At 43.0% G+C, this 11,535-nt stretch overlaps 1 protein-coding gene across 1 annotated transcript in view; it reads right to left on the reverse strand.

Moving 5' to 3' along the window:
* Positions 1-11,535, reverse strand: part of dsc2l (desmocollin 2 like) — a 47,408-nt gene that overhangs the window by 18,177 nt on the left and 17,696 nt on the right. The window contains exons 6-10 of the mRNA XM_073045915.1: positions 9,854-9,986; positions 7,230-7,402; positions 6,396-6,530; positions 4,646-4,831; positions 1,338-1,585 (exon numbers count right to left, since the gene is read on the reverse strand). Of these exons, the coding sequence (XP_072902016.1) occupies positions 1,338-1,585; positions 4,646-4,831; positions 6,396-6,530; positions 7,230-7,402; positions 9,854-9,986 (875 nt within the window). The remainder of the gene's footprint in view (positions 1-1,337; positions 1,586-4,645; positions 4,832-6,395; positions 6,531-7,229; positions 7,403-9,853; positions 9,987-11,535) is intronic.

Genomic DNA, 11,535 nt, shown 5'->3' on the forward strand with positions numbered 1-11,535 from the left:
TGATCTACATGGATTTTAGTAAGGCATTTGACAAGGTTCCACATGGTAGGCTTATTCAGAAAGTCAGAAGGCATGGGATCCAGGGAAGTTTGGCCAGGTGGATTCAGAATTAGCTTGCCTGCAGAAGACAGAGGGTCATGGTGGAGGGAGTACATTCAGATTGGAGGGTTGTGACTAGTGGTGTCCCACAAGGATCTGTTCTGGGACCTCTACTTTTTGTGATTTTTATTAATGTGGGAGTAGAAGGGTGGGTTGGCAAGTTTGCAGAAGACACAAAGGTTGGTGGTGTTGTAGATAGTGTAGAGGATTGTTGAAGATTGCAGAGAGACAGTGATAGGATGCAGAAGTGGGTTGAGAAGTGGCAGATGGAGTTCAATCTGGAGAAGTGCGAGGTGGTACACTTTGGAAGGACAAACTCCAAGGCAGAGTACAAAGTAAATGGCAGGATACTTGGAAGTGTGGAGGAGCAGAGGGATCTGGGAGTACATGTCCAGAGATCCCTGAAAGTTGCCTCACAGGTAGATAGAGTAGTTAAGAAAGCTTATGGGGTGTTAGCTTTCATAAGTCGAGCGATAGAGTTTAAGAGATGCGATGTAATGATGCAGCTGTATAAAACTCTAGTTAGGCCACACTTGGAGTACTGTGTCCAGTTCTGGTCGCCTCAGTATAGGAAGGATGTGGAAGCATTGGAAAGGATACAGAGGAGATTTACCAGGATGCTGCCTGGTTTAGAGAGTATAGATTATGATCAGAGATTAAGGGAGCTAGGGCTTTACTCTTTGGAGAGAAGGAGGATGAGAGGAGACATGATAGAGGTGTACAAGATATTAAGGGGAATAGACAGAGTGGAGAGCCAGCGCCTCTTCCCCAGAGCACCACTGCTCAGTACAAGAGGACATGGCTTTAGGGTAAGGGGAGGGAAGTTTAAGGGGGATATTAGAGGAAGGTTTTTCCACTCAGAGAGTGGTTGGTGCGTGGAATGCACTGCCTGAGTCAGTGGTGGAAGTAGTGAAATTTAAGAGACTACTAGACAGGTATATGGAGGAATTTAAGGTGGGGGGTTATATGGGAGGCAGGGTTTGAGGGTCAGCACAACATTGTGGGCCGAAGGGCCTGCTACTGTGCTGTACTACTAGGCTTTTGTGGAATCGAGTCATAGAGTCTACAGCATGGAAGCAAATCTTCAGCCCAGCTCATCTGTGCTGACCAAGATGCCAGCCTATGAACAATTAAGTTATCTGATGTTGTTCATCAGTTGCAGAAGATCACAGAATTGTGGAATGTGTTAGGTAACCACATCCTATCCAAGGATCAATAAGGGGATGGGAGGACTGCACCTGATGCCACTGCTGCTCTTCGTCTCGGGATCTATGGCTGTGTAAGATCCCAGCTCCTTCCCTTTGGGGACGTTCTCCTCTGTCCACAGCTCTTTGACGCGAGGCACAAACTCTGGCCCTTCATCCACATCTATAACATTGACTGTTACTATGGCAACATCCTTCTTGGTGTGGCTCCCAACCAGGGGTGCCTCATTTTCCACTTCAATTTTCAACTGGATTGAGGAGGCTGCTTCTGCATCCAGAGGCTAAACAATAAAGACAAAAGTTAGTTCACTGTCACCTGCTCAAGGATCTGTTTGTACAAGTGCAATGAAATCCTTACTTGCTGCAGTATCTCAGGCATGTAACATCAGATACTACTCCCCCCCCCCCCACAAGAAATAACAATTCTAACAAAAAATCCAATCTTTTGCAAAGTAATCGAAGTAATGAGTGTTGCTGAACTGTAGCGATTAGCCTTGTACTGGTTGGTTCAAGAACCAGATGTTTGAAAGGAAGTAGCTGCTCTTAAATCCAGTAGTGAGGTATTTCAGATTGCTGTACCTCATACCCAACAGAGCTGTGAGAAGATGGCATGGCCAGGAGGGTAGGGATCTTTGATAAAGGATATTGCCTTATGCAGAACTACCAATGTTGGAGTGGGATGTGCCAGTATTGTATTAGGCGGCACACTCAGTTTGCATTTGAATTACTATACCAGAGTAACTTCAGGATACTTTCCACAGAAAATCAGAAGAAATTTATTAGCATGTTTGGTGCAACTTTCCTACGAAAGTACAGATGTTGGCATGCCTTCCCGGTGATTGCATCATGTGCTGGGCTCAGGACAAGCCATCCAACCTGTTATTGCCCAGGGCTTTAAAGCTGTTAATGTACTCCACCACCAATTCTCCAATGTTGACTAGTGAGGACTGGAGATCCGTGAAGTGTCTAGAGTGCACAAGTGAACACCCAATGCTTGATTAACAGTGGAATATTGAAAGCTCACAGAATGATGGCAATGCTAGCAGAAAAGATGTTACTGGGACGAGAGGGCTTGATTAGGTTGCCACGTTGTAGAAAGGTTGAATAAGGTGAAAAGTGTGTAGAAAAGGGATAGGCTGGGACTGTTTTGCCTGGAGCAAAGGAGGGTTGACCTTAGAGGTTTCTAAAATTATGAGAACAATAAAGTATATGGTCACAAACTTTTTACCCCAGTGCAGGGGAGTCTAAAATTAGAGACCACGTGTTTAATATAGAACATAGAACACTACAGCACATTATAGGCCTTTTAGCCCATGATGTTGTACTAACCTTTTAACTCACTCAAACATTAAACTAACCCTTCTCCACTGCATAGCTCTCCAATTTTCCATCATCCTACGTGTCCAAGAGTTTCTTAAATGCCCCAAATATATCTGCTTGTACCTCCACCCCGGCAGAGTGATCCATGCACTCGTTGTGCTGTATAAAAATCTTACCTCTGATATCCTCCCTATACTTTCCTTTGATCACATTAAAATTACACCCCCAGTATTAGCCATTTCCTTAACACCTTCCTTTGCTTCAAAGAGAAAAGCCCTAGCTCACTCAGTATACAGCATCTTCATAAAGTAGGTTCTCTAATCCAGGCAGCATTCCAGCACATCTCCTCTGCATTGTCTCTAAAGCTTCAATGTCCTTTCTGTAATGAGGCAAGCAGAACTGAACACTATATTCTTTGTGTGGTCTAACGGGAGTTTTATAGAGCTGCAACACTGCCTCATGATTCTGAGGTAAGAGTTGCAATGAGTACCATGAGAGATGAAAAAATTTAAAAAAAGGACCCAAGGAACAATATTTTCACATGGAAGATGGTGGGGACATTGAGCAAGCTGCCAGACGAATTGGTAGAGGCGGGTACAAATACTATTATTTGGACAGCACATGGATAGGAAAGATTTCAAGTGATATGGGTGAAACATGGGCAAATGGAACGAGCTCAGGTGGGCAACTTAGTCGATACCTCCAAAGCTATATTCTGTTTTATGGATGATGCTGCCATCTTGCCTCCTTTGTATCAGCAATGGAAAGGATGAGCAGTTTCAAATTCTTGGGTGTCAGCATCTCTGGAGAGCTACCCTAAGCCCAATATATTGTTGCAATTACAAAGGCAGCACAACAACAGTTATATTTCATTAGGATTTTAAAGAGACTTGGTATGTCACAGAAGACTCTTGTAAATTTCTACAGATGTACCATACAGAGCATTCTAACTTTAGGACGGTGGTGAATATTGGTAGCTTGGGTTGAGGTGTTTGATGGTGCAGTGTTTGCCAAACTTGGCAATTGGTTTGCAGACATTTCATCACCAGTCAAGGTGACTTCCTCAGTGTGCAGTTGTTGGTGTTTCTCTCTGGGAATGCTTGTGTTTATATAGCCCCACCCCCACCATTCACTTGCCTCGGTCTTGATTAGCTACCCCTTCAGTTGACCTTTGAATTCTATTGGCTCGTGTCTCTTTGGCTCGTAGTGGTTCGTAAACAGCGTCTATTTCAATATGTTTGCTTACAGAGTTATAAGAGAACCACACTTCTAAAATTTCTCGTGCCTGCCTCATATTTGTCTGCACCAGTACATCCATGGTGTCCCAGTTAAAATAATGTCTTCCTAGCTGTTTGTGTACCGAGGTCAGTGACAATGGGCCATGTCTCCATACTGCTGGTTTGTGTTCCCATAAATGAGTTGAGAGCCTACGTCCTGTCTGGCCTGCGTAGTTCTTGTTTCTGTCTTCCTGTGCACCACATTGTGATATGGAGACATGATCCACTGTGCATATAGTCTATACAGATCATTTCACCATTGAGGTAGTACAAGGGAAAAAACAATAACAGAATACAGTGTTACAACTACAATGATGGTGCACAATGAGGTCCAAGCAAACTAAAGAGGTAGATTGTAACGTTAAGTTAACATTTCAAGTCAAGACCCTTCATGTGGATGGAGATAGAGGGGAGACAGACAATATAAAGAGGTGGGGAAGGAGCTGAGAATGGCCATGATGAGGTAGCATACAAGGTCAAGAACACAAGAGATTCTGCAGATGCTTGAAATTTTAAGCAACACACACACACACACACAAAGTGCCGAAGGATCTCAGCATGTGTCAGGCAGATTCCAAGGAGGGGAATAAATAACAAATGTTTCGGGCCATGATCCCTCATCTGACTGTAAAGAAAGGGGTCAGAAGCCAAAAGCAAGAGATCATGAGTTCATGTTATCATACAAGGATAATCTGCAGCAAAATATAATACAACAAATCAAATAAAATACTTTGCTTAGCTTACCTTGGCAACGTACAAGAGGCCATCATTGGTTTTGGGATCAGTCGATACGTTAAAGTTCTTATTCTCATTCCCCTTGATGATTTTGAACACAGCTCTGCTTGCACTTGTGTTTTCTAAATCTTTGTCTCCAATAGGCATTCGGAGGACCATCATATTACTTTCACCCTCTTTTACTTCAATTGTATACTGAAAGCAGCAAGGGAAACATTCATGCTCAGAGGGAAACATTCACAGAACTTCAAACAGAACAAAAATAGCCCTTCGGCCCTCGAGGTATACATATACACACACTAGTCTTTGGAACCTAGAGCAACAAAACGTTAGAGGAACAACAGGTCAGGCAGTATCCGTGGAGGAAAATAAACAGTCAATATTTTTGTTCAAGGCCCTCCATCTGGACTGAAAGATAGAAGGAAGATAGCAATTATAAAACGGTGCGGGGAAAGGGTGAAACTCGAGCTGGCAGTGATAGGTGGGTCCAGAAGAAGAGGGATGATAGGCAGATAGAGGGAAGAAATAGTGAGAGTATTGGAGACGATTGGTGGAGGGAACAACGGGCTACAGATAGTGAAATCTGATAGGAGAGGAAGATGGAGCATGGAACCAAATAAGGAGGTAGGGACAGCAGATGGGAGAGTGTTGAGAAAGACTCAATAGAAATTCATGTTTCCTTAATCCGACAGAAAGATGTAAGCTTGAAGAGCGTAGATAATGGAAGTCAGTTGCACAGTGGCAATTTTAGGATAGAATAAACTTTTAACTGGAATTATTTGCTGAAGTTTGTCTCAAAATTATGTTTCTGCTGCTATTTGATATTTTTCAGTAATCTACCTCTATAGATGTACCTTGAGGGAAGTTTGACTGAGCTACGGCTTCTCTCTTTTGAGTGAAGGAAAATGAGAGGTGACTTGATAGAGGTGTACGTGATAAGAGACATAGATCAAGTGGATAGCCGCTGAATTTTTCCCAGGGCAGCAATGGCTAATACTAAAATAACTTATTTTAAGGTGAGTAGAGGAAAGTTTAGGAGAGATGCTGGAGTTACTTTTTTAAAAAAAAATATAAACACAGAGTGGGGTGTGCCTGGAATGCACTGTCAGAGTTGGTAGAGGCCAATATAATAGAGGCATTTACGAGACTCTTAGATAGGTACATGGATATAAGAAAAATGGAGTGTAGGAAGGAATAAATTGATCATGGGGTATGTTCATATAGATTAACACATTATGGAATTTAGGGCCCATACTGTGATGTACTGTTCTGTGTATAATATAAAAATACCACATTAAATCACAATTCACCAAGTACTTGGGTAAGGGCAATGGGATTAGTTGGTTGGCACTATGGTCAGCATGGACAAGTTGAGCCAAACGGCCTGGCTCAATGCTGTATTAGTGTATGAATCTAGACAGATTGAAGCTATGTAGTTAAAGAAAGGAGGCAGAGAACTTTTATCTTTAAGCACTATGAATTTTGTTTGACGTGAGGTTCACTTTCTGAAGGAGTTGCGGAGGTAAACAGCAAAAAGTTTCAGGACGGAATTGGATTGAAAATGAAATGGGACAATTGGTGGTGGGGAAAGAACAAGCCAAGGTTTAAGAACGGAAGAGCTCTCACAGAGAAAGCGTGAAGCTACAATGAGCAAAATTGTACTCTCCTCCAATGAACCGATCCACGATCTGTGCCAAATACAGACAACCATTTACAATTTAACTAAGCTTTGATGATACTGCAGAGTTATCAGACTTACTTCAGACTTTTTGAATGTTGGTGCATGATCATTCATATCAGTGACTTTGATAACTACGATCCCAGTTGAGCTTAATCCATAACTCGCCCCATTCAAATCTCTGACTTCAACTTTGAGGTTGTATGTTTCGTGTTCCTGAATGGATTAAACATTACATTTTTTAAAAAAGTGCTCATTAGTGTATAGTCCACATTCTTATTACCAAACATCTGGCCACATCAATTCTATGCAGGCTCCGAGCAGAGAAATCCTATCTCATCAGATCCATTTCTTGACATGTACACCAGGGTTTAATGAAGTTCAGTGTACGCGAGAGCTCGGGGAGTACACTGAACATGTTAATAAAAAAAAATGTTGACTACAAAACAATAGAATGGTTCAAAACCAGCTTTGCATATTATTCTCACTCCCCCTCTCCCATCTAAACACTCTTCCCTCCTCGCCTGGATCCACCCATCACCTTGCAGCTTTTGATCCACCCCTTTCATAACCAATTAATGACAGCTATCTCCTTTCCTTCCCCCCACCCCATTTCTGAGGAAGGATATCAGTCAGAAATGTTGACTGTTCATATCCTTCCATGTGCTCTCTGACCTGCTGAATTCTTCCAGTGTTTTGTGTATGTTAACCCTAGCTACATAACAACCATTCTACAGCGTCGCTTTGACTGACAAAACTATTGATGGAGAAAGTCATCCTGAGTAACAGTACTAACAGAGGTCAAACTTTCAACAGCTTGGTGGAGTAAGCCAAGTTTCACTTTCCCAGGCTATTCAGCCGGTAATTCATACACTCTTGTTCCACAATCACAAAATACAAGGCAAGAAAACTTACCTCTCGATTTAGTTTATTACTGTAGGTTTTGATTTCGCCCGTCTTTTCATCGACAGAGAAGACCTGACCAAATCTGGAGTCAGGAAACTGGGACAGAATCTTATACTTCAGCATTGTATTTAGAGTTTTGGGTTCATCCAGGTCTATGGCAGTAAGGTTCAGCACTGAGGTACCTAAAATTCCAAAAGCATGGTTTTCACAGAGCCTTGCAGCACTCGTCTCATCAGGAAGCTTATTTAATATACATATCATTTGTGTAAAAAAATGCCCCTCAGACTCCTATTAAGCCTTCCCCCCCCCCCCCCCCCCCACCACCTTAAACCTACATCCCCTTGATTTTGATTTCTCAACTCTAGGGAAAAGACTATGCACATTTACCCTATCTACACCTTTCACAATGTTATACATTTCAAAAAGTCATCTCTGTCCTTGCCACTGTCGGATTTCTGAACAGTCCATAAACCCTTGAACTGCCTTATTACTCCTTTCATTCAACACTATTTATTTTATAATTTATAGTAACCTTATGTCTTCGCATTGTACTGCTGCCACGAAACAAATTTCATGTCATGTAAATCAGTGATAATAAATCTGATTCTGATTCCTACGCTCTCAGGAACAAAGTCTTAACCTGTCAATCTCTCCCTATAGCACAGTTCCTCAAGTCCTGACAATATCCATGTAAATCTCTCCTACACTCTTTCAGGCTTAATAACATCTTGCTCAGACAGCCCAATCCGTGCAATCCAGTGGGAATCATCCAATATTCCCGTTTAGGACACCACAGCTGAAATCCACGGTCCAAGCCAAGGGTAAGCAGCATTGTTTTAAGAAAATCTATAGCTCCTCAAAATCTGAGGACCCCGGAGTCCATACTTGGTCATGAATGCAGATCCCCTTTAAGAAAAAGGGAGCATGGGAGGCCCGTTGGGCTACAGGAACAATTGAAATGCAAAGGACTTGGACCCCACCCCCACTCCCAACTATCCTGCTGGCTAACCTAGAGTCTCCAGAAAATAAAACTGAAGACTTCAGAGTAAGATTATTGTAACAAAGGGACATTAAGGACTGCTGTGTACTTTGCTCCGTGAAAATTTGAATCACCCCTGCCATTTTGGGTGCAGCCTAGGTGTTTCACCATTCACTGCAAAGACAGAACACTGGGTTTTTAAGAAAGGTAGAAGAGGCAGGGTATGCTTTATGATTAACTCATCATGATGCACAGACATGGGAGTTCTGTCTTAATCCTGTTTACCCAACCTGGAACATCCAGAGGTCAATTATCCTCCATCTTATCTACCCAGGGAGTTTTCTGCCATCATCGTAGTAGTGGTGTACATTCCACCTCTAGCCAATGTCAGGCAGGCACTGAAGGAGTTTAGCAGTTCATAAAACAGCACACTCTGATGGCTTCGTGATCATTGCGGGGGACCTCAACTAGGCCATCTTGAAGTCCCTGAACAGCTACAACACGAAATCTATCATGAATGGCTGTGATGCCTCATTCCAAGATGAGCTCAATGCCTTTTGTTCATGTTTGAAAGGAAGAATAAAACTACAGCAATGAGGATCCCTGCAGCATCTGGTGACTCTGTGAACTTTGAATTGGAGGCTGATGTCAGAACATCTTTCAAGAAGTGAACCCTCACAAGGCTTCAGGCCCTGATGGTGTACCTGATAGGGCAGTGAAACCCTGTGCCAACCAACTGGTGGGAGTGTTCAAGAACATCTTCAATTTCTCTCTCACTGTTGCAATCGGAGTTTCCCACCCGCTTCAAGAGGGCAACGATCATACCAGTGCCCAAGAAGAGCAGGGTGAGCTGCCTCAGTGACTGTCACCCAGTGGCACTGTGATGAAATGCTTTGAAAAGTTAGTCATGGCCAGAGTCTGCTCCTGCTTGAGCAAGGACACAACTATTATTGGCAGAATTTCAGCTGGTGACAAGAAGGCATACAGGAATGAGATAGATCAGCTGGTTGAGTGGTGTCGCAACAACCAGCTTACACTCAATGTCAGTAAGGTCAAAGAGTTCAATGTGGACTTCAGGAAGAGGTACCACTCTGTCGGCAGCTTGTGCCATACTCACATCATCCTCTGAGTGTAGAAGTTTCTCCTTAGGTCCTCCTTAATATTTCATCTTAAACATATGACTTCACCAAACTTGAGGGAAAGAAGCCTGCATGCATTTATCCTATCTATACCCCTCACAATTCTGTTCATCTCTGTAAAATCACCCCTCATACCCTTGTGCTCCAATTCATCACCTATTCAATATACCCCTATAACCCTGGTCCTCAAGACCAACAGCATTCTTGTAAATTTTCTCTGCACCCCCCCTCCCCCCCAAGTCAATTGATTTTACTGAGACTGATGCATTACGAAGGAATAAAGGGATGGAGTGGGAATGTAGACACAGCACAGAATTAACCAGGGTCTTATTGGACAGTGTGGCAGAACAAGAAGCAGAAGCCCCTCCTTCTCTCTTATTACATTCATACTCACTCACATAGTGAGCTCCATTTGGTTACTAATGAAATCACAAATCTTAGTCATACGGTAATTACAAAATTAAGTTTTTTTTTTTGCAATGAACTATAGAAGCTCTAAATCAATGTATCCTTACCATTTGCTGAACACTCAGGTACTACTGCATGGAACTCCTTTTCAGTAAATTTAGGCACATTATCATTCATATCATTAATTTTGATAATTAGATCCAGAGACTTCTCAGGGGAATTCCTTGCATAACCAGTCAGCTGAGTAATTGAAAAGAACAGCATTTAAATTTAAAATAGGTGCACAAACTCATCAGCTAGATGATACTGCATTGGGTATATTTACATTGAACACTGCCACAAGAAAGCAACATACATCATCAAAGACTCCCACCACCCAGGCAATGCCTCTTTCACTCCTACCGTCAGGTTGGAGATACACAAGCCTTAGGTCCCACACCACCCAAGGAACAGTTCAGGTACAATTATTACCCCACAGCCATCAGGCTCCTGAATCACCGTTTCTCTGAACTGATTCTACGACCTCACTTTCAACTCATGTTCTCAGTATTACTTTTATTTTTTACTCCTGGCACTTATCCTTGTAAACGGAACAAGTGCTACACCTGCCCTTACACTTCCTCCGTCACCACCATTCAGGACCCCAGACAGTCCTTCCAGGTGAGCCGACACTTCACCTGTGAGTCAGCTGGTGTGGTATACTGCGTCCGGTGCTCCCGGTGTGGCCTTTTATATATTGGTGAGACCCGACGCAGACTGGGAGACCGTTTTGCTGAACACCTACGCTCGGTCCACCAGAAAAAGCAGGATCTCCCAGTGGCAACACATTTTAATTCCACGTCCCATTCCCATTCTGATATGTCTATCCATGGCCTCCTCTACTGTCAAAATGAATCCAAACTCAGGTTGGAGGAACAACACCTTATATACCGGCTGGGTAGCCTCCAACCTGATGGCATGAACATTGACTTCTCTAACTTCCGTTAATGCCCCTCCTCCCCTTCTTACCCCATCCCTGACATATTTAGTTGTTTGCCTGTTCTCCATCTCCCTCTGGTGCTCCCCCCCCCCACCTTTCTTTCTCCTGAGGCCTCCCATCCCATGATCCTTTTCCTTCTCCAGCTCTGTATCACTTTTGCCAATCACCTTTCCAGCTCTTAGCTTCATCCCACCCCCTCCGGTCTTCTCCTATCATTTCGCATTTCCCCCTACCCCCACTACTTTCAAATCTCTATCTTTCCTTTCGGTTAGTCCTGACGAAGGGTCTTGGCCCGAAACGTCGACAGTGCTTCTCCTACAGATGCTGCCTGGCCTGCTGTGTTCCACCAGCATTTTGTGTGTGTTGTTGTTTGAATTTCCAGCATCTGCACATTTCCTCATGTTTACTTTTATTTTACCCAGTTCATCTTCTGCATATTGGTTGTTTGCCCATTGTTTTGTCAGACTTTGTAAGTCCTCTTATGTGCACAAAACGCTTGTGGAACTCAGCAGGTCTATGAAGGAGAATAGTCTGTTTATTCCCCAGTATACAGGCTGTCTGGTCTGTTGAGTTCCTCCAGCACTCTGTAGGTGCTGTTCTGGATTTCCAGTGTTTCTGTCTGTTTATGAATAATTATTCAGAAGTCTACTGTATTTTTTTTTCCTGTAAATGTCTACAAGAAAATGAATCTTAAGCTAGTATACGGTAACATATGTGCTTTGACAATTCATTTACTTCGAACTTAGTAGCACATTCTGAACTTCCACATCTGTGCATGATTGAATGTAACATACTACGAGTGCTGAACCA

Source organism: Hemitrygon akajei, chromosome 1 (assembly GCF_048418815.1).
Source record: "Hemitrygon akajei chromosome 1, sHemAka1.3, whole genome shotgun sequence".
Lineage (NCBI taxonomy): Eukaryota > Metazoa > Chordata > Chondrichthyes > Myliobatiformes > Dasyatidae > Hemitrygon > Hemitrygon akajei.